Here is a 25,715-nt window from a genome sequence, read left to right on the forward strand (position 1 = left end):
TGGGTTGGAAGGGACCTCAAAGCTCATCCAGTGCCATGGGCAGGGACACCTCCCACCATCCCAGGCTGCTCCAAGTTTGTCCAGCTTGGCCATGGACACTTCCAGAGATGGAGCAGCCACAGCTTCTCTGGGAATTCCATCCCAGCCCCTCACCACCCTCCCAGCCAGTTCCTTCCCAATATCCCACCCATCCCTGCCCTCTGGCAGTGGGAAGCCATTCCCTGTGTCCTGTCCCTCCATCCCTTGTCCCCAGTCCCTCTCCAGCTCTCCTGGAGCCCCTTTAGGCCCTGGAAGGGGCTCCAAGATGTCCCTGGAGCCTTCTCTTCTCCAGGGGAACATTCCCAGCTCTCCCAGCCTGGCTCCAAAGCAGAGGTTCTCCAGTCCTTGGAGCATCTCCGTGGCCTCTCTGGGTTCCCTCTAGCCAGATCCTTCCATGACTGATCCCTGTGTGTTCCAGACAATTCTGGGATTGGGAGCAGATCAGCACAACCCTCTGCGTTGACGTTTGGCACCGACCCCCCCGACTCACCAGCACCGGGAGCACCAGAGCCATGAACCCTCCACAGGACACGGAGAAGGCCACGGTGTAGGTGAGGAGCAGCGGGAATGTCGTGGCCAGGGGCCCCAGGAGGTTTGTGATCCCGCTCAGGACCAGGTAAGTCACGTGGAAATGGTACTTCTTGGTCCAGTTCTGGTCGGCCACCCAGCCCGAGAGCAGCTGGCTCAGCATCTCCGTGATGCCTGAGGGAACAGGAGTCACCAGAGCCTCAGAAAACGCTTCATTGGGGATAGTTTTTCCTCTTTTTCCTTGTGTCACATCCCAGTTTCACCTGCTCGCTATGACCACAAAGGGCTGAAACGCCAAAAAGTTACAGGAAGGTGTTTTTAGGCTGTTGTAAAATTGATATTTGGGGTTTTTTTGCCTTTCCCCAGCTATTACCAAGTCGGTAAAAATTCAGTCAAGGGCTCTGCACTCAGCAGAAATCTCTGAAATGCCCTTCAGAAAAAACAGGGGAGATAAACTTGCTGTCTGATCTTTTTCTGAGATGGAGAAAAAGCGGAATATTAAGAAATATGTGCATGAGATTTTAATTTTTCTAAAGAAACCAATTGCCCAGCATTTCTTTAAAGGCTCAGCAAACTTTTGATACTTGGTTTTTTACATTTCTCGATACATTTTTATGAACCAAAGATCAGAGGAGAGCTCACTGTCAGCTTGTGTCTTGTACCACTGTGTCCCTCCTACTCTTAATTCAAAATACCACCTGAATTTCTGGGCTCTCCTAAATCCCTTGACAGCACATCACTGCTCAATATCCCACAGCTCTGTAGAAGGAAAGTGTATTTTTGTACAATAAAATATTTGAATATGACTGAGATTGGAGCTGCTTTCTTAACCCAGTGTGTTAATCCCAGTTTATAATCAGGCCTGGAGTTGTTTTTTGGAGAGTTTAGGTTGATTTTTCCACCACCCCGTGGAGGTGGATTTTTTCCACAATATTGAATTTTTCTCTCCTGGGTCAAACTGGAGCTCTTTGGGTTCTGAGTGATTTCTGTGGGTTGTGGGTTTAAGCAAGGCAGGGATGGTGGTGAGAAGGCTCCAGGAGAACAGAGAGCACCTTTTTACTGGAAAATTGGGTTTGTTGGGAGCAGGGAGGATGGGGAATCATCCACGTTGGGTTGGGAGAACCACCCACCCTGTGAGAGCAACTTGTGCTGGATAGAAGGGGATCCTGAATATACAGAGGGATCAGTGCTGTGAGCTCAACCTCTGCCAGGAGGATTCCTTCTAGGACATATCTGGGACTATTTCTTGGCAAAATTTGGGTTGGTTTTCTCTTCTGAAATGGGTTTAAAAGATTCCTTTGCCTACCAGCCACTGAGATGAGGTAGGAGCCATCCATGCTGCTCATTCCCAGGGTCCTGGCTCTTGCCACCAGGTGAAAGAAGGGCACGAAATAGGCCAAGTGGCTGAACAAAAAAGACCACGTGAAGATGAAGAAAACGGGATCCTTCAGGGGGGACAAGTCCAGGAGAGGCTGAGAAGTTTCTGTTTTGTTTGCTGAAAGGGGTTTGTTGCTTCTCTTGGCCCCTGTGGCCGTTTCTGGTGAGGATCTGTCTGGGGTGGGTTTCTCCAGCTTTCCCAAAGCAGATGGATTTGTGGGATCAGAGACATCTTTGCCGTGGGGCATCAGGAGTCTCTCTGTGGTGGGAAGCTCCTGTGCCTTGTGAGGGTGTAATTCCCTGTCAGTGGTTCCATCTAAACGTCCATCAGGAGTTTCTGGGTCCTTCTGTGCCATTGGTGACTCACAGTCTTGGTTTCTGGCAGAGGAGTGTCGGGTGCTGATGGGTCTCAGCAACAGGCTGGAAGGCACCAGGTTCAACATGATGCCTCCAAAAATCAGGAGAGTTCCTGAGGGAGGACAGGAGGGGTTTTATTCTTGGAGTGAGAAGGAGGTACAGTAGAAAATAAGCTTTTATAACAGGCCATGCATTGAACAAAGTCTGCCATAAGGAGAAGGCATTTTGCCTCCTCCTTATGGAGGAGGTAACAAAAGAGGAAGTTTTATTCCTCTTTTTCTGCCTAGAAGTCCTTTCTGCTCTGATGCACACAACAAATCCAGAGCTGCCTCTGGGATCTGGGAGCTTGTTTTGTTTACCCTCATTAAAAGTTGTGATGGACCTTCAAGATGGCATGAAACTGCAGTAAAAGGAGGGATTTTTGGGTTTGATTTCTCAGGTCTCTGTTTTGACGCCGACTTTAATGCGTGATTAGGTGTTTAATCATTAAGATGTCCCCAAACCATCCTAGAAGAGGCAGAGCTGTTGAATTTTAATCTTTAAAAGGAGCCTCTTCCCGTGCCCAGCTCTCCCCAAACGCCCTCTCAGTGCTGATAAATTTGGATAAGCAGGAGATCACTCACCTTGCCAGCCATAGAAGTCGAGGAGGAGCTGGGTGAATGGTGCCATGAGGAAGGTGAGCCCCATCCCAGAACGGGCCAGGGCGTTGGAAAAGCCCAACCGTGCCCGGCAGCGCTTGGCCGTCATCACTGCGGCCGCCTGGTACAGGCAGGAGAAGCCCAGCCCTGGGGGAAGGTCAAAAATAACACATCTATGCCCAAACTGTATCGTGAGCTCTTGGAATTTGAAGTCATGCCATGTCAGGTCTCTGGGATGCAGCGTTCCCGGGGGGATTTCCCCTGAACGTGGGATTTCTGCTCTTGGAGTCAGTGGAAAACGAGGTTTTGTGTGTGGTGTTAAATAACTGGGGGGTTGGAGGCTGTGCCCTTTCAGTGAGAGGTTTTGAAAGGCCAGGATTTGTTGGAGCCAGAAAAAAATCAGAGTTAGTTGGGTCTAGTGTGTTGAAACTCTGTTTTATTCTCCTGAGCATGGAGTTTTGAGGGTTCACACAACATCTCAGAGAAAGGAGCTGGGGATGCTTTGCCGCTCGAGGTTTACAGAATCACAAAATAATTGAGTTGAAGGAACCCCCAGGGATCATCAGTCCAACCCCTGGCCCTGCACAGACACCCCAACAATCCCACCCTGTCCCTGAGAGCGTTGTCCAAACGCTCCTGGAGCTCTGGCAGCCTTGGGGCTGTGCCCAAACCCTGGGGAGCCTGGGCAGTGCCCAACCATCCTCTGGGGGAAGAACCTTTCCCTGAGATCCAACCTGAGCCTGCCCTGGCACAGCTCCAGCCATTCCCTGGCTGCTGTCCCTGCTCACCCAGAGCAGAGATGGTTCTGCCCCTCTGAGGGAGCTGCAGACCCCCAGGAGCTCTGACCTGTCTCCTCCAGCTGAACAATCCGTGTGCCCTCTGCTTCCCCTGCAGACCCTTCCCCAGGTTTGGGGTTAAAGGAGCCGATTCCTTCGTGGTGCACAGGGAAAGGTGTGTCAGAGGCTGCTCACCCAGGAGGAGTCCCATGGAGACGCAGAGGAAGGGGACACTGGTGGCCTGGGTGCTGACCAGGCACCCCCCGGCCACCAGCCCGGCCCCGAGGAGGGAGGTGGGACGTTCCCCCAGCCCCCGGCACACGACGGCCACGAGCGGGGCTGCAAAGGAGAGAGGGACAAAGCTCAGGCTGAAGGTGATAAAGGGCCTCCCCTCCCTCACAGCCAGTTCCTTCCCAATATCCCATCCATCCCTGCCCTCTGGCAGTGGGAAGCCATTCCCTGTGTCCTGTCCCTCCATCCCTTGTCCCCAGTCCCTCTCCAGCTCTCCTGGAGCCCCTTTAGGCCCTGGAAGGGGCTCCAAGGTGTCCCTGGAGCCTTTTCTTCTCCAGGGGAACATTCCCAGCTCTCCCAGCCTGGCTCCAGAGCAGAGGGGCTCCAGAATCCTGGAATCCCAGGATCTTTTGGATCGGAAGGGATCTTGAAGCTCAACTCATTCCACCCCCTGCCATGGGCAGGGACACCTTCCACTAGCCCAGGTTGCTCCAAGCCCCATCCAACCTGGCCTTGGACACTTCCAGGGATGGGGCAGCCACAGCTTCTCTGGGAATTCCATCCTCACCACCTTCCCAGGGAAGGATTCCTTCCCAATATCCCATCTAAATGACACACAACCCCATCTTTAGACCACATTCCTGAGAAGTCACGTGTGGGTACCAACCACGTCCAGCTTGGAGCAGTCTGGGAAGGGAATTGGATCTGCAGGACATCATCAGTGCTCTTAAAGCAAATGTCCTGGGGTTGAAGCACTGTCCCAATCCTTGGGAATGCCAACTCACCTCCTAGGAAGCGCAGGGAGGACATGATGGAGCCAATCCAGCTGACCTGCTCAGAGGAGCCCCCCACCTCCTCTTGGAAAGCCACAAAGAAAATCCCAAAGGTCTTGAGCATCCCCATCACCAGGACGTTGACCTGAGTCAGGAGCAGACAGAGGTGAGGAGCCACAGGGGACCAGGAGGGAGGAAAAGCTTTTCCTTTTGATTTTCTCGTGTGGGTAATTTGTTATGATGATAAACAAATGGGACACTTGAGCTGGTGTTGGGGATTGTCAGCAGGGTGAGCTCATGGTTCATCTTAACAGACCCTCAAAAACCCCTCTGCAAACTGCCTTTTCTAAGAAAATGAAACAAAATCACACTAGAACCCAACTATTCCAGGATATTTTTGCTCTATGAGTTACTTTTTAATACTAAAGCAACAATTAAGTGGGTCTTGGCACTGCTGAAGATCCCTGGGAGTGGATGAGGGGGTGAGAGGAGCAGGATGGATGTTATCCAGGGCAGTTTCCCAGGCTTGTGCTGCCGTGGGAGCAAAGGACACACACTTTGTGTCCTTAATTTTAACTCCCTCACCTCCCTGGTAGCAGGGGGTTAATGATTGGCAGCAAGTTACTTGGGATGGGGTGGAACTGGGGAAAGCTTTCCCAGCTTGGGGGGTGGTGCCTTCATTACAGTTGGACTTGACGACCTTAAAGATCTTTTCCAGCCTTAAGGATTCCTTGATTCATCACAGGTGGGAAGACTGTGTGGTGTTAAATCCTGTGGAATGGAGAATTGGTGCCTTTGAGTGGAGAAGGGAGTCCCAAGTGTGTGTGTGCTGCTCTCAGTCAACCCCTGGCTCCATCTCACTGCCCAAGGTGGGATCCCACCCTTTCTGAAGGGACAGGACTCCCCAGTGTGGTGTGTTTGAGTAGAGAACAGTCATTTTATCCTTGCAAGGTGCCTTTGGCCCTGGGCTGTGGGCTGGGGACCCTCATGTCCATCCCTGGGATGTTTGCAGCTGCCATTCCATAGGGAAGGATGAAGCTGGGTGGGATCAGCCTGTCCTGTCCTCTGAGTGAGATTTGAGGCTTTCCCTCTGCCTCAGGTCACGGAGGGTTCAGTGGGATTTATTCTGTGCTTACCAGGAAGAAGTGAAGCACCACTGCCCAAGCCCACCCTCCGTGTGCTGCTCCAGCCCCTGGGCTCTTCCCAGCTTCCTCGGGCTCTTCATGCTCCTTCCTTTCCCCTGAAATGGGAGTTTCAGGACACATTAACACCTTCCTGCGGTGCTGTTTCAGTTCAAAAGCTGTTCCCCTGAAGGCAGGACCTGCCTTGGAACCCCTTGGAACCCCTTGGCTGCTGCCGGAGCAAACCCCACACTCTGCCTTCGGTTTGGAAGGTGGGGGAAGATCCACCAGCTTTTGTTGACAAGGGATGTTAAATTACACATTATCCCTGCCTGGAAACTGTTTAATATCCTTTCTCTTTCCCACCAAAGTACTGTAACAACTTAAGCTTTAAGGGCTTTGAAGTGAAGCACCTTTAGAGCTTTAGCAGTTTGGTTTGTGCCCCCAGTCAGGGGGTCACGTCTGTCTGATCCAGTTTTGAGCCCCCAGGAAGCTCTTCCAATCCCATCCTCTGCTTGTCTCCCTTCCATCCCCTCTGGCAGAGGCAGGATCCTGCCCGAGGGAGCAGCTGGACCCTGGAGCAGCTGGGGCTGATGATCCTGAAATCTTTCCTTACCTCCTTGCTGCCTCATGCTGGAAAATCCTCCCCAGAACAGTCGATGGTGAAGAGGAATTGTCTCTTCATTTGCTCCAGAGCCTAAATACCCCTTCCTGACTTGGCAGCCCAAAGTCTGCTCCTTCATTCACATCCCGAGAGGATGATGGTGTCTGTCCTTCCTGCAAGCCCCAAAGCAGAACGTGGAGCCTGGCAAGAGCTGGGGCTGAGTTACAGAGCCCGTCCTCCTCCCCCTCCTCCTCTTCCTCCTCCTCCTCCTCCTCTCTGTTAGGCCACAAGGCCGGAGTCCCTCCCCTTCCCCAGCTGGGAGCAGGAAATCCAGGGCGTTGGGAGCAGAAATCCTGTTGGGAAAGAGGAGGGGAAGCCTGCAAGGGTTGTAACTCCAGGGAAAGCTTTGAATGTGGCCGGATGAAGGAAGCGGAGGTGGCAGTGCTGGACTGGATCCAGGCCTGTCCCTCCCCGTCCTGCCCAGCCCTTGGCTTGGGAAACTGTCATTTAGGGGGGGATAGTCTGGAAAATGTTGTCATTTCCAGCGGGATGGAGCAGCTGGGATGGAGCAGCTGTGCTGCTGCAGCCCCGGGACTCAGTGGGATCGGCCTTGGCTCCCTGCCTCCGTTGTAAACATGCCCCAGCTCCTGGATAAACATGGCCCTCGTGCTTCCTGCCCTGCTGTGGGCTGACCTGTCACCCCAGTCGGCATTCCTGAGGTCAGAGAAAACTGGGATCACTGTGGGACCCTAATACTGATCTCTGCTCCCTCCCTTGGCAAAGTTCCCTCTTTCCAGAGGAGCCCAAGAAATAAGGGAGTCTCTGAGCTTTCCCTGTAGGAAGACTTTTAATACTTGTATTAAGCTTTATTTACATGGGATGGGGTTTGCAGGGAGGGTGGTTTACGGGCCTGAAGGAGGGGGGGGCAGCAGGGGCTGGGAGCAGCAGCATCTGCACTCAGAGCTCTTGGAATTCCAGGGGGAAATACTCCAGCTCCAGCTGCTCCACCTTGGTGGGATGTAGGTAGAGCAGAGAAGGACTCTTCGAGGCCACCACAGAGTCTGGGCCTGCAGAGATCTCAGGGCTTTACTGAGAATTAACACTGAGCTGGACAGGACTGTGGACTCAGCCGTGCAGAGCCTCCTCCTGCCTGGTCCATGGGGTCTGGCACTGGCACTGTTGAACAGAGCAGCTCGTTGGAGTCCAGTCAGAGCAGCCTGAATGTCATTTTCTCTCTGACCCAGCCCAATTTTCACCTCATGCTCTGCTGTGAAACTTCCCTTCCCCTCCTGCATGAGACCAGCTGCAGCCCAGCTCCTTTTCTCTCCCTGCCACACAGGAAGCATTGGAGTGTAGCAGCTTCCCAGGGCTTTTTTCAGGATTCTTTCCCTGCACTGTTTCAAATCTGGGGTCTGGGTTTGTGAGGATGTTGCCAACATCCATTTCCAGCTCACCCAGGGCCAGCACATCCAGCTTTAATCCAAGGCACAGTGAGCAAGAAATTCTCCCACAGAACGTTTAACTCGAGGAGGTGAAACGTTTCCCAGGAGAAATTCCTTGGGAAGTATTTGTACCTTTCCTGCTGGAGGAGCCTCCATTAATTCCACTCTCTCCTCTAGAGAAATGCTAATGAAGGGAGTGGGAGAAGTTACCTCACTTGGCTTTGGAAACAAAGCACCAGGCCCAGCTCCCACAGTGGACCAAAGAGAAGCAAAAGGGTGTTTTTACAGGTCATTTATTGATTTCTCCAACCAACAACACACATACACCTGGTAGGATCTGACCTTCCACAGGCTGGGTGAGTGACCACGTGTCACCCTCAGCACCACAAGTGCTACAGTGGGAGTTGGAGACCTGGAGAGCTGCACAGGAGCTGTTCAGAAGAGAGGGAGAGCCTTCACCCCAGGATTGGGGTTCCAAACTGGAGCTGGAGTGCAGGGTTGTGCAGGGAGGAGGAGCTGGGAGTGCAGCAGGTTCCCAGTGATCAGGATGCCAACTTATGCACTGCTACAGTGATGGTGTCGTGCTTCTGGATCATGATGTTCCTAAAACAAGGAGAAAGTGCTGAGGGAGGGGAGGAGGAGCTGGTGGAGGTGGGAACTGGACCCGGGATCATTCAGCAGCTGCAGCAGCCCCAGCTCCAAGCCAGATCCTGCCTCCCTTCCCACTCTGTGAACTGGAGACATCCCTGCTGCCACACTGACTCCCACAGCACCGCCTGAGTTATCCACAGGGATCCCAAGCGTGGAAAAGGAACAGAGCTGCAGTAACCACCCCCCTCCCAAAAGCTTTCCCACTGCTTTTACAGTTCCTGCCTCTTAAAACCCTGTTAATCCAGTGAATCCCTGTGCCTGGGGCAGTGCCTCCTCCACAGCTTCAGAGCTGGGGCTTCCTCCAGGAGCTGCTCCCGAGATCTGACTCCAGGAGGCTCCCAGGGCTGGGGAAAAGGAAAACGGGGGGAAAAGTGGCCCCGGCAGGCTGGGAACTTACCCGGTGTCCGACTCCAGGCACACCACGGGGGTGTCCGTGGGGTCCGAGCTGAGCTTGGCCGCCTGCTGGGCCAGCACGGAAATGATCCCGGCGTGCTCGTCAGAGAGAGTCCCTCGGCCTGGAGGGGGGACACGATGGAAAAAGCCCCGTGTGAAACCCATTTGCCTCCCCCGGGCCAAGGGGGGCTGATCCTCTCCCCAGACTTGCTCTCAAACCACCAGAATGTCCTGAATTTCGGTGGCAGGAAGAGCCGGCTCTGGTTTCCTCTGCGGTGCAGGTGGGTGGTGGCCCCTGGGGACACCCAAAGGTGGGGCCAGGACAGCAGGACAGGGCCTGGTGTCCCCAAAGTGGGGTTCATGCAGGACAAGGCCAGGGACCCCCAAACGGGGTGGGGGGGTTCCAGTAGGGCCAGTGCTCCCCCCTCCCCGCGGAGTCCTTACAGGGGATGGGCAGGGTTTGGGGACCCCCAGCCCGCGGCCTCACACCCATAAGAGCCCTTAGGGGGCATGGGCAGGACCCAGGGGCCCCCAAGCCGGGGACCCCCTCGGGGTAGGACCAGCTGCCCCCCACCCCCAGGAGCTCTTAAAGGGACTGGGCGGGTCTTGGACCCCAGACCGGGGTCCCCGTGGGACAGCACCCGGCGCCCCCACCCCCAGGAGCCCTCAGATGGGATCGCAGGACCCGGGACCCCCACCCCCGGTGGCCCCCAGCCCCGCAAGCCCTCGGAGGGCCCGTGCCGGCCCCGGCCTCCGGCGGCGCTCGCTCACTCACAGCCCAGGTTGAGCCCCTGCGAGTCGGTGCACAGGACGCCCACCACGGCCGGGCTCTTCATGCTGGGGGAACACAGCGCGCTCAGGGCCGGGACCTCCGCCCGCCGGGGCGTCAGGCCGGCCCAGCCCCGCTCCCCCATCCCCCTCCGGCCCTGCCCGCGTCCCCCGTGTCCCCCCCTGCCTCCCCCGTGTCCCGCCCGTGTCCCCCCGTCCCCACGTCTCCTCCAGGTGCTGCTCCAGGGTCCCCTCCATGGCCCCGCCGCCACTTCCGCCCCGCTCCGGGCAGCTGCGTCACCACGTGACCCCCCCGGACGGCGGCTCCGCGCGCCCAAAAGGGGCCGTCCCGCGTTCGGCGTCAGCGGCGCCGCCGGGGAAATCCCGCCCGCTGCGTTCCCGGGAATCATCCCGGGAATCATCCCGGGATCCCGCACAATCCCGCACAATCCCTCACACCAGCACCTCGCCTGGAGCTGGGGGGAGCTCGCAGCAAACCCGCACCCTCAAACCAACCCTCCCTGGGTGCCTTTTCCCCGCAGAGCGTGTGACAGAGATGCAATTTTGAGGTGTTTTTTCCTTCCTTTCTCGACCTTTTCCCGCCCGAGCCTGGTTCAGTTGTGTCCCGCTCCCTTCCCGCAGCACCGCTCGGGGTTTGTGCAGCCAAATGAAATTCAGGCGGGGTTTTGATGGAGTCCCTGCAACTCTCCCCCGGCAACAGCATCCTCTTGGAGCTGGACCACGGCGGGGGATGCAGGTTGGGATGCAGGTTGGGATGCAGGTTGGGGTGCAGATTGGGATGCAGGCTGGGATGCAGGTTGGGGCGCAGCTTGGGATGCAGATTGGGTGCAGGGATATGGGACATGGGACACGAGGATATAGCTGGGGCCCAAAATTTGCAGCCATGCTGGACCCTCCTCACCTTCCCACTGGGCAGAGAGGTGATAAAAGTGATTCTCAGCCCAGATTTCCGTCGAGAACCCCCTCAAAATCCAGCCCATACCAGACCAATAAACACAGTGGCAGGACAGCCAGCACCCCATCGCCCTCCCAAGGGGCAGAGAGGTGTTAAAAGTGATCCTCAGCCCAGTTTTCCATTGAGGAACCCCCAAAATTCATCCCTGCTGCCAGCAGAGGGTGAGAGGTGATTTACGGCGGAGCAGCCCAGAGCTGGGTGACATTAATGAGGCCCCGTCTGCCGCCGCCCCCGGCTGCTCCTGCCGATGGATTTGGGCTTGGCAGGTCAGGAAATTAAAATGTTATTGATGGGGGGAGTGAAGTGCAGCAGGATCGTTTATTTTTTATGTGATTTTTCTTTCTCCTTGGTCCAGCTGGGAGCTCCCGCAGGCAGCACAAAGAGCCCCCATTCCAGCTGTCCAGGGGCTTCCCACTGCATCCCACCCCGCTGGCATGGCTGGGAATGGAATTGCCTTTATTTGTTTGCTTTTTTTTTTCTTTTCACACTTCTAGGAAGCAACGCTGGACAAAAATACAAATGGAGATGAGGGGGCTGCAACCTCTCTGTCCCATCAGCCCCTTTGCAAGGAAACCTCCCCAAACCAGCAATTCCTGAGCCGTTGTCGGCTGTGGGATTTCTGGAAGGAGAGATTTTTGGGAAAGTGGGGATTAATTCATTCAAGCCCAGGTGGAGGAGACTTTGGTGATGCAGCAGAGCAGCTGCCACATCAAAGGCTGGCCTGGGGGCAGGGCAGTGTTGGGTTTGGTTTTAACTAATTGAACTGATGATTTAGCACCAGACTGAACCTCTAGGAAAAAAAAAAGTTACCCAGAAAAGCCCCATGAAATCCATATTTCAAATCCCAACCCACCTTGGGCCACGTTTCCCACATGGGGCAGCTCCTGGTCCCTGATTTGCCCCCAAGGACCAGGTCTAGCCCCAAAATCGGCCTCGGGGTGTTTGTTCCTCAGTGGGAAAAGCCAGAAGAGATGGAATTCATGATGCTGGTGAGGAGCTGTGATCCCACCGGGGTGGCTCCTGCAATCCAGGGCTGAGAAAATCCATCCTGCTCAGTCAGAATCACGAATCCAGTTCCTTTTTTTTGGGGAAAAAGGAATTTTATTCCTTGCCCTCGTTGCAAAGAGGGTCTTAGTCATCATGTCTGCCCCAGCCAGCACTGGGAGCTTGGTCTGGGGAGTCTCAGACAAATCCAGGATGCAGGATCCCAGGGTGGGTTGGCCATGAAAGGGTATTTAAATTTTTTAATTATTTTAATTCTTTTTATTGCTTATTTTATGGCCGAGGCTTCAGGAATTTCTTGCCTCCTGATGGACTGTGGTGCCTGGGGGTGTTTTATTTGAGTCCCCAAGCCCTGAGCACATTAGGATGTTGTCCTTTGCATCCTCACAGGGGGTAGAAATTAAAAAAGTAAGCAAATAATTCCACCTTTTCCTGCCTTTTTAGCCATCCTCTTATTCCCCTGCACTCCCAGGAGAGGCACCAAATGCAATTCGAGGTAGATGGGTTGTACTTTGAGCCATAAATCAACATATTTGCACATTATATTCAGATTGAAATGATGAAAAATACATTATTCCCTTTCTGCCTTCTTTTATTCTCCCAAATAAACACAGCCAAGTCTCTATTCCTGGGGGATATTTATCACATTATTGCACCTTGGGCTCTTCCAAGATGGGGGGGGGAGCAGCAGAACTTAATTCTTAAGTTTTCTTTTAGCTAAATAACCCCAAATCTTTAATTAAATTCTTCCATAGACCTGTCAAGGATACATATGGATTTAGGGGTGTACATAGAAAATCCAGCTGTGCTGATAAATCCCCCTGGGGGGGGAGAGGGTGGAGGGAGGAGACTTTTTTTCCCTTCTTGGTGATTTATTAATATTTCTTTGATGCCATTGGAGATTCAGGTCTTACCTGCTTCTTCTGGGATCATCAGGGGAGGACAAAAAGCCCGGGATGGTGGAGCTGGAGGGGTTATAAAGGGTGGGAAGTGTGAGGCTGCTCCGAATTCCAGCACCATGGGCCGAATCCTGCAGCTCCTCTGCTTCCTCCTGCTCCTCAGTCCCTGCCCCTGCGCCGTCATCACTGGGGTAAGTCCTGCTCCCTCCCCACCCCGGGGTTTATATGGATTCATCTTCGTTAGGTTGGGGAATAACACAGGAATCAGGCCTTTGTGCTGGTTGGTTTGTGTTGTTCTTTCCCCCCCTCCCGTTTTTTCCCAGTTTATCTCTCATTTTTCCGACCTATGGGTGCTGTTCCCTCCACCAGCTTCTCCTCCCAGCCCCGTGTCAGCGGGGAAATGTGGGATTTTGGGAAGTTTTCCAGCAGGTAAAAATCAATATATCTTTATGAACATCTCCCAGAGCATGTTACCAATTGGAACAAGGGTTCAAACACCCCAAATTGTCCTTTTTCCTCCTAAATTTAGAGAAATTATTAACAGAGGTGGGAGCTGCCAGGACGCCAAGGGCCAGTGGTTGCTCACCCTGTCCATGGACTCAGAGTGTCCCTGAGCAAGCACTGGATTGAGGGTGGTGCTAAAAGTGAATTTTAGGGACAGAATCCAGGTTTTTGTGGTGCTCCCAGGGTCTGGACGCTGGTCTCAGCAAAGCCAGGCTTGGCTGAACCCCTCTTTTTCCTCTGGATTTTTCCTTGAAAAAACCAAGCATTTCCATCCCACTGATTTCTCCACTGACTCCTCAAAAAGAGGGATAATGATGCTTTCCTGGCTTTTCCCAGCCAATGGGAATTTGGGAGTTGACTTCAACTGGCTCTTGGCTCCTCTTTCCCTTCATAGCCAGACCTCTTTCTTTGCAGCCTGTGGTGATTTTGGTCTCTCCAACCTGGAGCTTCAGAGCCAGGTCAGGGGGATCCACCTCCATCCAGGGCCAAACAGACCCAGCAGCTCCTGGAATTATTCCAGGACTTATCCCAGGGCTTGAAATTATTCCAGGGCCACATATTTTTAATACCACAAGGAAGGAGTTTGGATGTGCAGCTCCCTGGATGCCTGCAGCCCCCACCAGCCCCCTGAGTTTGCAGGTGAGGGTTATTGAGATCTGATTTTTAACAGAATTTGGGGTTTTTAAGGAGCTTTGGAAGCTCAGGGAGAATCAGGTTCCCACCAAGAAAGGGAATACTCTGTAAAATCCCCTTTCTGCCCAACCATGAGAGGGCTGCACCCCAAAACTTTGCTTTATGGTGGTTTTTTTGTGGTTTTGTCCCAGCTGCAATTGCCACATCTCTTCAACCACAATGGGCTTGTGCTGGGAACTCCTGGGAGAGAAATCCCCTGGGAGGGGAGGGCCCCACGGGGGGTGTTGGGTGAATCCCATCAGTTCTCCTTGTGCTGCCAACCCAACATCAGGCAGATGGGTCAGACAAGGTTTTGGGAATGCAATGAGCCTCTCCAGTGATGGCCACCACATCCTGAGGGGAAAAATGGGGCCTGCTTGGGGCTCAGAATATCCCCATCCACCTCCTCCTGGCATCGTGGACTTCCAGGTGTGCTGGAGAGCTGAGGCAGTGTTTCCATCTGTGCCTCAGTTTCCCCATCCCTGTTTTCCAAAGTTTTATGTATTCTTTGGAGGGGAAAGGTTGAGTTGTTGGAATTACTCTGCTCCCACTAACAATAAAATTAAAGCTCTGGGAAGTTGGGTTACTGAGCAGTTTTCCAGGCTCGGCTGGGCGATATTCCCAGAGGGAGGATCTGGACAGTGGGTTTATCCCTTGATGCTGCTGCTCTCCCTTGGCACCAATGCTGCTTTAAGTCAGGCAGCTGCAAACTTTCCCTCTGTGCCTCCCACCACCGTGCCCATGGGGGATTTCCCCTTCATCCCACAAACCTCAGCACCCCAATCCCACCCATGCCCTGCCCCAAAACCTCCCCAGCTCAACCCAAACCGGCAGAACTGGGAACTGCCACCCCCTCTTGGTTAAATCCCCAACCCCAGCGTGGGCTGATTCCACCACTGACCCCCCAAAAAGAGGGATAACGGTGCTTTTCCATCCTCCTCCTCCCCAGGCCTGCGAGCGGGACCCTCAGTGTGGCCGCGGGACCTGCTGTGCCTTGAGCCTGTGGCTGAGGGGGCTGCGGGTCTGCACCCCCCTGGGCCGGGAGGGGGACGAGTGTCACCCCTTCAGTCACAAGGTACAGGCTGGGAAGGGGGGACAAAGTCCAGGGAGGGGCTCCAAGCTCCTCACATGGGGGGAAAGCTCCATTAAACCCTGGGATGGAGAAGGGGTTGGTGTCGGGGGGAAGGGGGTTGGGAGAGTGGTTTTCTGGGGAGGAGGAGCTGGGAATGGAGCTGATTCCTGAGGACCCGGGTGCCAGCACTGCTACAGTGATGCTGTCATGCTTCTGGATCGTGATATTCCAAGGAAAAAGTGCTGAGGGAGGCGAGGAGGCAGCTGTGATGGGGGTGGGAACTGGACAAGGGAACCCAGTGCCAGACCTGTCCATCTCCATCTCTTCCCACTGCCCTGAACTCTGGGATGGAGGAGGGGGACTGAGGGGGGAATTTGGGGTGAGGCTCTGGGTGGCACTGTGGGGTCCCAGAGCTGGGGCAGCTGTTTCAGCCTCTACATTATCTTGGGCATGTTCACAGCACCCTAAATCAGGGAATCATGGAGTGATTTGGGGTGGAAGGGACCTTAAAGATCATCTTGTTCCACTCCCTGCCGTGGGCAGGGACACCTTCCACTAGACCAGGTTGCTCAGAGCTCCATCCAACCTGGGTTTGATCCCTCAGGAATGCTGTGGATCTCGACTGGGAGCTGGGGTTGAGCCACCAGCCCACTCCTTTGCAAGTAAAGCACAAACCACACCGCTCCAAATTGAGCCATAAATGCTCTGCTGAGCCAGAAGAAGCCAAGTTAAATCCTCAGAGCTTCCCCAGCTCCCTGATTTCTGTCGGGTAAGAGCCCCCAGCACACTGGGATTAGCCCAAAGCCTGGTGCTGCTGCAGTCCCAGTTCCAGGAGGATTTAGCAGCAGCGTCCCAGCCTCAGGAGGAGCATCCCCCTCCCTGTGCTGTATTGATTTAACGCTCGGGGAGTAAGATTTGCTTGCTTTGCAAGCACCTTCTGCTTGCAAAGGAAGGGCTTCAGAGGGATCACAAACTAATTTCAGGCACATTCCTGCTAAACCTTTGAGAAAATCCACGGATTTTCTCGGGGCTATGGTGCCATTGATCATTCTTGGGGCCGTGACACCTCGTTTCTCTCATTGTTTCTCTGCAGGTCCCTTTCTTTGGGAAGCGCCAGCACCACACCTGCCCCTGTCTGCCCAACCTGCTGTGCTCCAGGTTCCTCGACAGCCGCTTCCGCTGCTCCAGCCACTTCAAAAACATCGATTTTTAGGGGGATTCTCCCTAAAAACCCACCCATGAGCCCACAGCACCCGTGTCTTGCCCTTTCCCGTGGCTGTCAGGTGCCCACAGAGCACCAGGCAGCCTCAAAGTGCTTTTCTGAGGTGGACGGTGTCGTTTTGAGCTGTTCTGTGGGGAAATTGAGGCCAAGCTGCTCCAACACGTGGCTCAACAAAGCTCTGCCCCAGCAAAGCTCTGTCCCAGCAAAGCTCTGCCCCAGCCCAGAGCAGGATCTGGCTCCAGCATCCTCTGGATGTCCCTGGATCGAGGGGCAGTGCATGACAAATGTCTGTGGCCTCACAAATCCCTTTTCCTCAAGCTGTTGGCTCCATGTCCTGGATGCTTCCAGGGAGTTCCAACCTCCCTGCTTTGTTTTATCCAGCAAAAGTCAAGGATGAGGAAATTTGAGAAGTGAAAGTAGATGCCAAGCAGCCAAGAGCTTCCTCCCATGTTTTTTTAATCGTGGCACACGATAAATTTTGGGATGTGAAGCTGAGCAGCATCATCTCATGTTCCAGAGCACCTGCAGGGCTGGGGGAGATGTAGTTTAACCTATTTCATATTTTTCAGTTGTGTACAAGGAAAAACAAAAATCAAAGGGGCAGAAACTTCATTCTGTGGGGAGGTGGAGCATTTTGATCAACACCCAAAACCTGCAGCTTGTGCCCAGACTGTCCCAAATCCAAATCCTCTGCAGCATCCTCAGAGCTGCTTTGTCTCTGCAATTCCCACTGGATAAATCAGTTCTGTAATGATGGTTCCCACTGTGATACTGCCCAGTTGTGGCTTATCAGGATGATCTAATCTGACCCACAATTAGATCAAATCCATACCAAGTAGCTGTGGGGAATTAAGGGATGGCTTTTCCCAAAGGTTGGGCAGGAAGAGGCTGAAGCAGAGCTGGTTGGAGCCGTGTTGTGCCAGATGTGGGGCTGGGATGCAGGGAAAGGTTTTCCAGCCTCAGCATCTCCCTGAGGTTCAGGCACTGTACGAGGTTTTGGGGGTTCTCTTTCTGTCAGGTGAATCTGAGAGGAGAATGGGACATTAAAGGTCATTAAAGTGCTAAAAGGGATTTTGGACACGTGTTTTCAGTTCTGCTCTGAAATACATTGTGCAAAATTCGTGTGTTGCTTGAGTTTCCCTCCTGCTTCCAACAGCAACCCCCGGGCACAATAAAGACAAATATTAAAGAATAATAGTCAGCATTTACAGCAAAAAAACATCTAAAAATTATTGGGATCCTTTCAGGCAGAAGCAGGGCTTAAACTCAAATCTTAATTTTGGGTTTGGGTTCTCCTTGTGCAGAAATGACCTTGGAGAACCCTTGGAGTTTGGTGCTGGGGCTTCACTCTGGTGAGGTCTGGGTTTGGTGGGGCTTGCTGGGACTTGATGGGGTTTTGGGGGGTTTTACTGGGGCTTAGGTGGGGTTTGGTGGGGATTAGTGGGCATTTTTGTGGGGTTTTGGTGGGATTATCATGGAATTTGTTGGGGTTTGCTGGGGCTTGGTGGGTTTTAGTGGGGTTTTGAGGGCTTTGGATGGGTTTTGGTGCTATACCAACACCTATTTCTATTTCTCCAGCCCCCAAAGAGCCCCAGTGTGTGGCTGTGGCAGGCACTGCATTGGGATTTGGTGTTTGAGGCCAGGCAAAAGCTTCTCTGCACTTGTTCTTCCCCCCAAAAAATCATAAATTTGGTGAAAATAAACCACTGCGACGATCAGGTTGATTCTATTTTAGAGTGGGGTTTTTTGTTTTACACATCAGAATTTTTGCTTTTTATTTACAAAAGTCCTGCAGCATCTGCCCAGGTGGGTGGGTTTGTGGTACCATCACCTGGCACTGTGAACACCACAAAAAAACCCTCTAGAAATGGATCCCAGAGCAATACTGAGGGGAAAAGTCAAGAAAAACCCCATAATAATTCATTAAAACTGTTAAATATATACATTGTTTCGTGGTTTGGGCCTGTTTCCTTAACCTGCTTTCTCTATTAACTGCCTCTGGCCACCCACCAGCTTGGAAGTGTGCAGAAGGGGCTCTGAGTTTGGGATTTTGTTTAATTTCTAGACAACTCCCAGTGGAAAATACTGCAAAGTATTTTCTCCCAGCAGAAACAACAGCAAGAAAAAGAAATAAAAGGATTTAACAGCTCCTTCCCATCCTCAGTTCCCATTCTGGGGGGACCTCCCAGTCTCCAGGGCAGCACTGCCTGGTGGGAATTATCAAATTCCTGCTGACTTTAAAGCACAGGAGGTGACAGTTTAGTGGGAAGTCACTGGATTCTGGCACAAATAGAGGAACATTCTCATTGAAAGACCAGGCTCTGCTTGATTTTAAATCGTAAATTGAAGGAGTCAGGAGTTGTCCATAATAAAGATTATGGATAAGGTCCCTTTCCTGCATCCCTGCAGGGTTTTCCCTGCAGTTAAGCAGAAAAAAACACTTTTAAACTGCTTTCAAATTGCATTTAGGGGAGCAAAACTTAGAAAATATCCTTTTTATTTTCCCCTAGAGGTGCAAAGTTCCACCCAGAGCAAAAGCAGCAAAGCTCCAGCTCCGTCCTCCTGTGGGGACAAGGAGAAAAGTCAACTTTCCTTGGAAATCAGGAGCACCAGGGGCTGTTTGATTCTCGGGAGCTGCTTTTCCCCCATGGAATGGTGCCAAGGGCCCCTTTCATCCCCCAGCACGTGTGTTTGATGTTCTGGCTCCAAGGTGAAACGTGCCTGGCTGGACGTGCCAGAGTGGAATGGGACAGGGAGAGGACACGGCTGGGATCTGACTGGGACAGGGTTTGGATCTGACTGGGACAGGGTTTGGATCTGACCAGGACAGGGTTTGGATCTGACTGGGACAGGGTTTGGATGTGACTGGGACAGGGTTTGGATCTGACCGGGACAGGGTTTGGATCTGACCAGGACAGGGTTTGGAGTTAGCCAGGACAGAGTTTGGATCTGACTGGGACAGGGTTTGGATCTGACTGGGACAGGGTTTGGAGTTAGCCAGGACAGAGTTTGGATCTGACTGGGACAGGGTTTGGATCTGACTGGGACAGGGTTTGGAGTTAGCCAGGACAGGGTTTGGATCTGGTCAGGACATAGCTGGGACCTGATCAGGACATGGCTGAGGTATCAGAAACCTGCAACATCCTGGTTATGCTCCCAGGTCGGAATATTCTACACCTAAAATAATTGCAGGGAGAGTTTCCAAACAGCAGGGAAATATTCTATTCCTATTCCTATTCCTATTCCTATTCCCATTCCCATTCCTATTCCTATTCCTATTCTATTCTGTTCTATAATTCTTCTATTTCTATTGTTATTAATCAATTCTGTTCCATTCTAATTAAATTCTAATTCTCTATTCTTCTCTAATGATATTTTAGTCTAGTCTATAATTCTCTTCTCATTCTCTTATTCTAATCAGTTCTAATTATCTTATGTTCTAATTCTCCTCTCTATTCTATACTATTCTATTTTCTTCTAATTATTCCCTTCTCTAATGCTACTCCATTCTATAATTCTTCTAATTCTATTATTCTACTCTATTGTGTTCTATTTTAATTATATTCAATTCTCTGTCCTACTCTAATTACTCTTGGAAGTCAGGGGGTAAATTTGATCCAAGAGCAACCTTTGGAAACTGCTTGGCTATGCCAGAATTAACACTGGACTTTGGGAGCTTTATATACACATTTTTGTTTGGGGGGGTGGGGGAGGCTTGGAGTGAGTCTCTGTTCTCAAGGCGGTTCCTAAAGTTCATCCCAATGGTTTTCCTCGTTTAAATCCATCTTAAACTCCTGCCCGAGACCAAATTGGGATGAGCTTTGTTGCCTTTTTGGCGACCACAGCCCAGCCTCAGCCCCTTCCCACTCCTGCACAAACCACCTGGACGATTCCAGCCGGTTCCCTTCCTGAAAAATCATTATAAATTCCCACTTCATTCCACAGCAAGATCACAGGAACCCACTGACCCCCATAACATCCCAGTGGGGAGGGGATGGAGGGGCTCTGCCCACAGCATCCTTCCTAAAAGTGGCAATTCCCGCAGGAAATTCAACAGGAAACTGAAAATAAAGATCCAAAAGCCAAAAAAAATAAAGATCCATAGATCCATGCTGTCCACAGAGAAATCTCCTGCAGCTGCCACCAAATCTGGGGGTCTGGAGCAGGTGGAGTTGCTCAGGATGCGCTGCTGAAATAAAAGCAGCCCCAGCAGACGCCATCCCGCATCCATATCCCACATCTCCCGCGTCCTTCCCTCCCCGCAGCCCTCCCGCTCCCTCGGCACGCCGGGAGCGCCGGGCGGGCCCCCGGAGCCACTCTCGCTGCGGTACCGGGAGCTCGGGGGGAGCTTGAATGCTGGTTAATGGTCCCGGATCTCCGGGCAAACCCCGCCGAGAGGGCTCCGCGCCCGCAGGGTCACCTTGTCCTGTTTGCATCCAGCGGGACTAATTGGATTTTCCTGATAACAGTGGGCTCCGATCGGGAAAAACGTGCATAATCCACCCCCCCAGCCCCTCCCCGGGGGCTCACACACGTCAGCACCCAGTGGGGCCCCTTCCCCATCCCAGCCGGGGTGGGGGGGGGGTGTCATTAACGGGGGATCCCACTGCTGTTTGCCAAGAAAAGTCAAAATCCTGCCTCTGGGGTCCAACGTCAGGATGGAGCTGCTGGGAGTGAGTCCAGAGAGGCCTTGGAGATGCTCCAAGGACTGGAGAACCTTTGCTTTGGAGACTGGGAGAGCTGGGGGGGTTCTCCCGGAGAAGAGAAGGCTCCAGAGAGACCTGAGAGCCCCTTCCAGGGCCTAAAGGGGCTCCAAGAGAGCTGGAGAGGGACTGGGGACAAGGGATGGAGGGACAGGACACAGGGAATGGCTTCCCACTGCCAGAGGGCAGGGTTATGTGGGATACTGGGGAGGAATTCCTCCCTGTGAGGGTGGGGAGGCCCTGGAATGCATTTCTCAGAGGATGCCCAATCCCTGGAAGTGCCCAAGGCCAGGTTGGATGGGGCTTGGAGCAACCTGGGATAGTGGAAGGTGTCCCAGGAGAACCCAGCAGGGGTTCCACCTGCTGCCAAGGTGCATCAGCACATGAGGTTGAGGCTCTGCAGGAGAAAAGGGCTTTGTAGGGTCTCCCCAGTCCCACACAGAGCAAGGCAGCCCCTTTCATCCCTTCTCTTCTCTTCACCATCCCCTCTCTGAGGTTGCTTGGAGCAACCTGGGTTGGTGGAAGGTGTCCCTACCCACGGCAGGGGTGGGACTGGATGGGATTTAAGGTCCCTTCCAACCCAAACCATTCCAGGATTCCATGGTTCTGTGCCCAAAACCAGGCAGTGCCTGGTTGGGATGCAGGATCTGGGGCCTGAAGAATGGAGGGTTTTGGGGGGGGAATCCAGGGGGGAGCATGAGCACGATGGAATCACCCCCACCTTCCCTGGTGACGTGTTTGCCCCTGTTTGCCGAGTCCTTCGTTCCCTGCGTGTCACCTGCCTTGGCCGGGTGCCCAAAGGAGGGGAGGGGGCATCTCCCGTTGGGCCCATTGGCTCCTGGCACTGCTGGTGGAATTCCTGCTGGCTTTATAAAGCCCCAGGAGTTCTCCCTGGCTATCCTGGGACGATGCAGCTCCTCGTGCTCCTCTGCACTGCCTCTGCCCTCGCCCAGGGGCTCACCAGGTGAGTCACCACAGCGTCACCCCGGGGCCACCTGAGCCAGGTGAAGGGAGAAGATGAGTAATCCGAGCCTTTTCATGGCTTTGGGATGTAGAGGTGAGGTCTGAGGCTTGGGGAAGCTGCTCCAGGGTGCAGAGAATGATGGGGTGCCTGGGGGAGGGCTGGTTTCTAGGGTTGTTTTGGGGTTTTGGAGAAATCCTCCTCACTCAGAGTTTTTTGGAAGTTTCCTGTGTTCCTGGAACAGCAGGAGCATTGGAGGTGTTAAATCCTTGCAGGAGCTGCAGGCAGCAAAATCCCATCAAACTCTTCTTTTTCTTTGTTTGTTTTTTTTTTTTTCTTTTCATTCCTTCTTTCTTTTCCTGCTTGTTCCAGACTGCCCTTGGAAAGGGGGAAGAAGCTGAGAGAGATCCTCAGGGAGAAGGATTTGCTGTGCCAGTTCTTCCAGGACCATCACTATGACATTGGCACCAAATTCCCACATGCTTTTCCCAATGGAACCAAAATGGCCGTGGAGCCCCTGCTGAACACCCTGGACGTGAGTGTGGGCTCTCATCCCCAGGGGTGGTTTGTGGGATGTCCATCCCTTATCTGCATGGACCAAACCCAAATTCTTTCACCCCAAATCTCACATTTTTCCCCTCTCCTTGCCCTGGACAGAGAGATGTCCCCCCAGAAGCTCTGCTGGAAGCAGGGTGTCCCCATGGAAAGGGAGACCATGAAAGTTGAAAGCCTGTGGAAGTTCTGGGTTTGGTTTCATGCCTTAAAATCCACCCCTGTCCCCGCTGTCCCACAGGTGGAGTATTATGGGACCATCTCCATTGGCACCCCACCACAGGACTTCTCCGTGGTCTTCGACACCGGCTCCTCCAACCTCTGGGTTCCCTCTGTCTCCTGCACCAGCCTGGCTTGTCGTAAGTAAGAGCTTCCCATTTGAGCAGAGCCAGCTCCAGCTGCACATCCTGGGCTGTAACTGAGCCTAAAAGTTGGGTGACATTGCCAGGGAACTGGGATCACCCCCCTGGATCCATCCCATCCGTGCAGGGCTCTGGAGTGATGAGTGTTTGGGGTGTAGGACCTGCTCAGTGCTCGGCTCCACAGGGGGATAGGATTAGTGCTCACTGCCTCAGTTTCCCCACCTGTGATGGGAATTCCTGTGGATCCCTGGTTCTGGAGGAGGGGGAAGGACACGCAGCAAATTCTCACAGCTAAATTGTTCCCAAAGGCAGGACAATGAGCTTCCCTCCCCCCTCAGGCTTGGCCTTGCTCAGAAGCTTCATTTTGTGGTTTCCCCCTTACCCAGAAACCCACCAGGTGTTTGACCCATCCAAGTCCTCAACCTACAAGAGCACGGGGCAGAGCCTGTCCATCCACTACGGCACTGGGGAGATGGAGGGCACTGTGGGCTCCGACACCGTCACCGTGAGTGTGTCCCCTGTGCCTTCTCCACCTACTGACACCAGTATCCCAGTGCCTGATCCAAACCTCATGGCACCCTCCCCATCCTTAGGTTGCATCTCTGGTGGACACCAACCAGCTCTTTGGCTTGAGCACCGCGGAGCCCGGCGAGTTCTTTGTCGACGTTAAATTCGACGGGATCCTGGGCTTGGGATTCCCAAACCTGGCAGCTGATGGGATCACGCCGGTCTTTGACAACATGGTGAATGAGAGCTTGGTGCAGGAGAACCTCTTCTCAGTCTACCTGTCCCAGTAAGTCCCGTGGATCCCAGGGATGGAGGAGGTGGTGGACGCATCTCATGCACGTTGTTGCATTTTGTGGTGGCTCCAGCTCTGTTGTCACTGTTGCCATCAGGTGTTGTGTCTGTATCATGACATGCTGGGGGCCACCACACTCACTGGGGACCAGTTTCCAGGCACACAATTCCCTTTTTTGGGGTCCAAAATCCTGCCCCTGCGCCGGTGCCGAGGGCGGTGGATGTGGCCATGCCATCACAATCAGTGTCTCACTCCATGGGACACACACTCCTGCACTGAAGCCACATGGCAAAACTTCCCCTGTTTTTCTTTCCTGCATCACCCAGTGAGGCAACAGGGAGTGTGGTCATCTTCGGGGGCGTTGATGAGTCCTATTTCACCGGCTCCATCAGCTGGATCTCCGTCTCTTACCAAGGGTACTGGCAGATCTCCATGGACAGGTAAATCAGCTCTGCTGGTCTGTGCTCACTTTGACATTGCTTCTAAAGAGACTTGGACCCACCACCATCAGAGCCTTTCCACTGCCATCTAACACCCCGTGGCTGAGGGATGAAGAAGTTAAGGGGCCAAAATCCGTAGTACTTTGGTAGTTGCCACCCAAAATGAGGATGCTTTGGGCCTGGGGCACAGCCCAGTTCCTACCCTGTGATTTTGGGGAGGTCTCTGGTGATGAGTAGAGCAAAGTTATGGTCCCAAACCTCCTTTTTTGGGCTCAGCTGGGTCTCACCTTGCTGAGCTGAGTTCAGTGCTCATGTGTGCAACGCTGGCTGGGTTCCCACTGGCGCTGCAAACTCCAGGAGGGAAAAGGCTCAAGGGAAGAACTTTGGGTTCACCCAGCTTTAATAAAAGAAGTTAAAAACCATCACTAGGGTCCATCTAGTTGTTTAATGCCCCCGTGGTTTGTCTCCCCTCCCAGCATCATCGTGAACAGCCAGGAGGTTGCCTGCAGTGGTGGCTGCCAGGCCATCATCGACACCGGCACGTCCCTTGTGGCTGGGCCACCCTTGGGCATCAGCAGCATCCAGAGGGCACTCAGGGCCAGGCAGGACAGCAATGGAGAGGTGAGAGTCCTCCCTGCTCGCCCTGGAACCCACCTGGCACTGTGGAGCCAGTGCCAAATCTGACTCCGTGCACAGGGACAGTGCTCAGGGCAAACATCAGATACCTCCAGTAGAGCTCACGCTGAGACACCACCAGTCTGCAGTTTATTCCAGGAATTCACAGAATCAGAATATGCTGAGTGGGAAGGGACCCACAAGAATCGTCCAGTCCAACCCCTGACCCTGCACAGGACACCCCAAAATCCCACTCTGTCCCTGATAACATTGTCCAAACCCTCCTGGAGCTCTGGCAGCCTTGGTGCTGTGCCCACTGCCCTGGGGAGCCTGGTCAGTGCCCAGCCACCCTCTGGGGGAAGAACCTTGTCCTGAGATCCAATCTGAGCCCCCTGACACAACTCCAGCCATTCCTTCAGGTCCTGTCACTGGTCACAAGAGTGAAGCAATCTGTGCTGCCCCTCCACTGTCCCTCCTGAGCATATTGAAGACCCCAGCAAGGCCTCTCCTCACTCCTTGCCCTCTGAACACGTCGTTTCCCTCCTAAGAGCCCCTTCCCTCTGCTCCCTGCAGCACAGTGTGAACTGCAGCTCCATTCCTGCCATGCCTGATGTCATCTTTGTCATCGATGGTCTCCAGTACCCTGTGTCTGCCTGGGCTTACACTGAGCAGGTGAAGTGGAACCAGCTGGTCCTGCTTGCAAGGACCTCTCAAGGTCCTTCTGCTCTCTCCAGTGGCTCTGGTTCCCTTGGCTTCTCCCATTCCCATGGGAGATGGCAGACAAATGGCCATGAGCCTCCAGAGCTGTGCAAGGAAAGGCACCAGCTCACATCTCCCCCATTTGCCTTTTCTTGCTCCAATGCAGCACGACCCAGGATCCTGCACGAGCAGCTTCCAGACCACCTCTGGAGACCTTTGGATCCTGGGAGACGTCTTCCTCAGGGTGTACTACAGCATCTTCGACCGGGCCAACAACCGCGTGGGACTGGCCAAGGCTGTTTAGACCCACCCTGGTGATGTGGTTTCACCTCCTACCAGACCACAGCCGTGGGTTTGGGCACAAATAAAGTGCTGATGGTTCAGAATCGGTGGCTGCACGTTTATTTCTCATGGAATGGTGGGAATCAGGAAGGAGCTCTTAAACACCTGCTGCTTTGTGGTGATTTAGGAGCATTTGGTCATCACAGGCCTGCAGCCTTTAAGAGCTGCAGGGACTGAGGGGGGGAAGCCAAGACTGG

The 25,715-nt window shown here is 53.5% G+C and overlaps 4 protein-coding genes across 4 annotated transcripts in view; 2 read left to right on the top strand and 2 right to left on the bottom strand.

Annotated features, from left to right (window-relative positions):
• Window positions 1-6,692, bottom strand: part of SLC16A4 (solute carrier family 16 member 4) — a 13,971-nt gene extending 7,279 nt beyond the window's left edge. The window contains exons 1-7 of the mRNA XM_017821271.1: window positions 6,457-6,692; window positions 5,856-5,959; window positions 4,732-4,864; window positions 3,911-4,054; window positions 2,925-3,086; window positions 1,874-2,413; window positions 491-741 (exon numbers count right to left, since the gene is read on the bottom strand). Of these exons, the coding sequence (XP_017676760.1) occupies window positions 491-741; window positions 1,874-2,413; window positions 2,925-3,086; window positions 3,911-4,054; window positions 4,732-4,864; window positions 5,856-5,959; window positions 6,457-6,583 (1,461 nt within the window). The 5' untranslated portion in view covers window positions 6,584-6,692. The remainder of the gene's footprint in view (window positions 1-490; window positions 742-1,873; window positions 2,414-2,924; window positions 3,087-3,910; window positions 4,055-4,731; window positions 4,865-5,855; window positions 5,960-6,456) is intronic.
• A 1,471-nt stretch (window positions 6,693-8,163) lies between these two features.
• LAMTOR5 (late endosomal/lysosomal adaptor, MAPK and MTOR activator 5) lies at window positions 8,164-10,029 on the bottom strand. The gene is made up of 4 exons (XM_017821321.1): window positions 9,922-10,029; window positions 9,706-9,767; window positions 8,935-9,052; window positions 8,164-8,489 (listed from the first exon to the last, which is right to left on the bottom strand). The coding sequence occupies exons 1-4, from the start codon at window positions 9,954-9,956 to the stop codon at window positions 8,429-8,431; spliced, it is 276 nt and encodes a 91-aa protein (XP_017676810.1). The 5' UTR covers window positions 9,957-10,029; the 3' UTR covers window positions 8,164-8,428.
• A 2,665-nt stretch (window positions 10,030-12,694) lies between these two features.
• Window positions 12,695-16,036, top strand: PROK1 (prokineticin 1). Its single transcript, XM_017821320.1, has 3 exons — window positions 12,695-12,766; window positions 14,701-14,826; window positions 15,917-16,036. The coding sequence occupies exons 1-3, from the start codon at window positions 12,695-12,697 to the stop codon at window positions 16,034-16,036; spliced, it is 318 nt and encodes a 105-aa protein (XP_017676809.1).
• A 5,620-nt stretch (window positions 16,037-21,656) lies between these two features.
• Window positions 21,657-25,480, top strand: LOC108500409 (embryonic pepsinogen-like). Its single transcript, XM_017821314.1, has 9 exons — window positions 21,657-21,712; window positions 22,082-22,244; window positions 22,503-22,620; window positions 23,010-23,128; window positions 23,217-23,416; window positions 23,749-23,862; window positions 24,339-24,483; window positions 25,051-25,149; window positions 25,343-25,480. The coding sequence occupies exons 1-9, from the start codon at window positions 21,657-21,659 to the stop codon at window positions 25,478-25,480; spliced, it is 1,152 nt and encodes a 383-aa protein (XP_017676803.1).
• Window positions 25,481-25,715: the final 235 nt, after the last annotated feature.

This window comes from Lepidothrix coronata, unplaced genomic scaffold (genome assembly GCF_001604755.1).
Source record: "Lepidothrix coronata isolate B3197 unplaced genomic scaffold, Lepidothrix_coronata-1.0 Scaffold90, whole genome shotgun sequence".
NCBI lineage: Eukaryota > Metazoa > Chordata > Aves > Passeriformes > Pipridae > Lepidothrix > Lepidothrix coronata.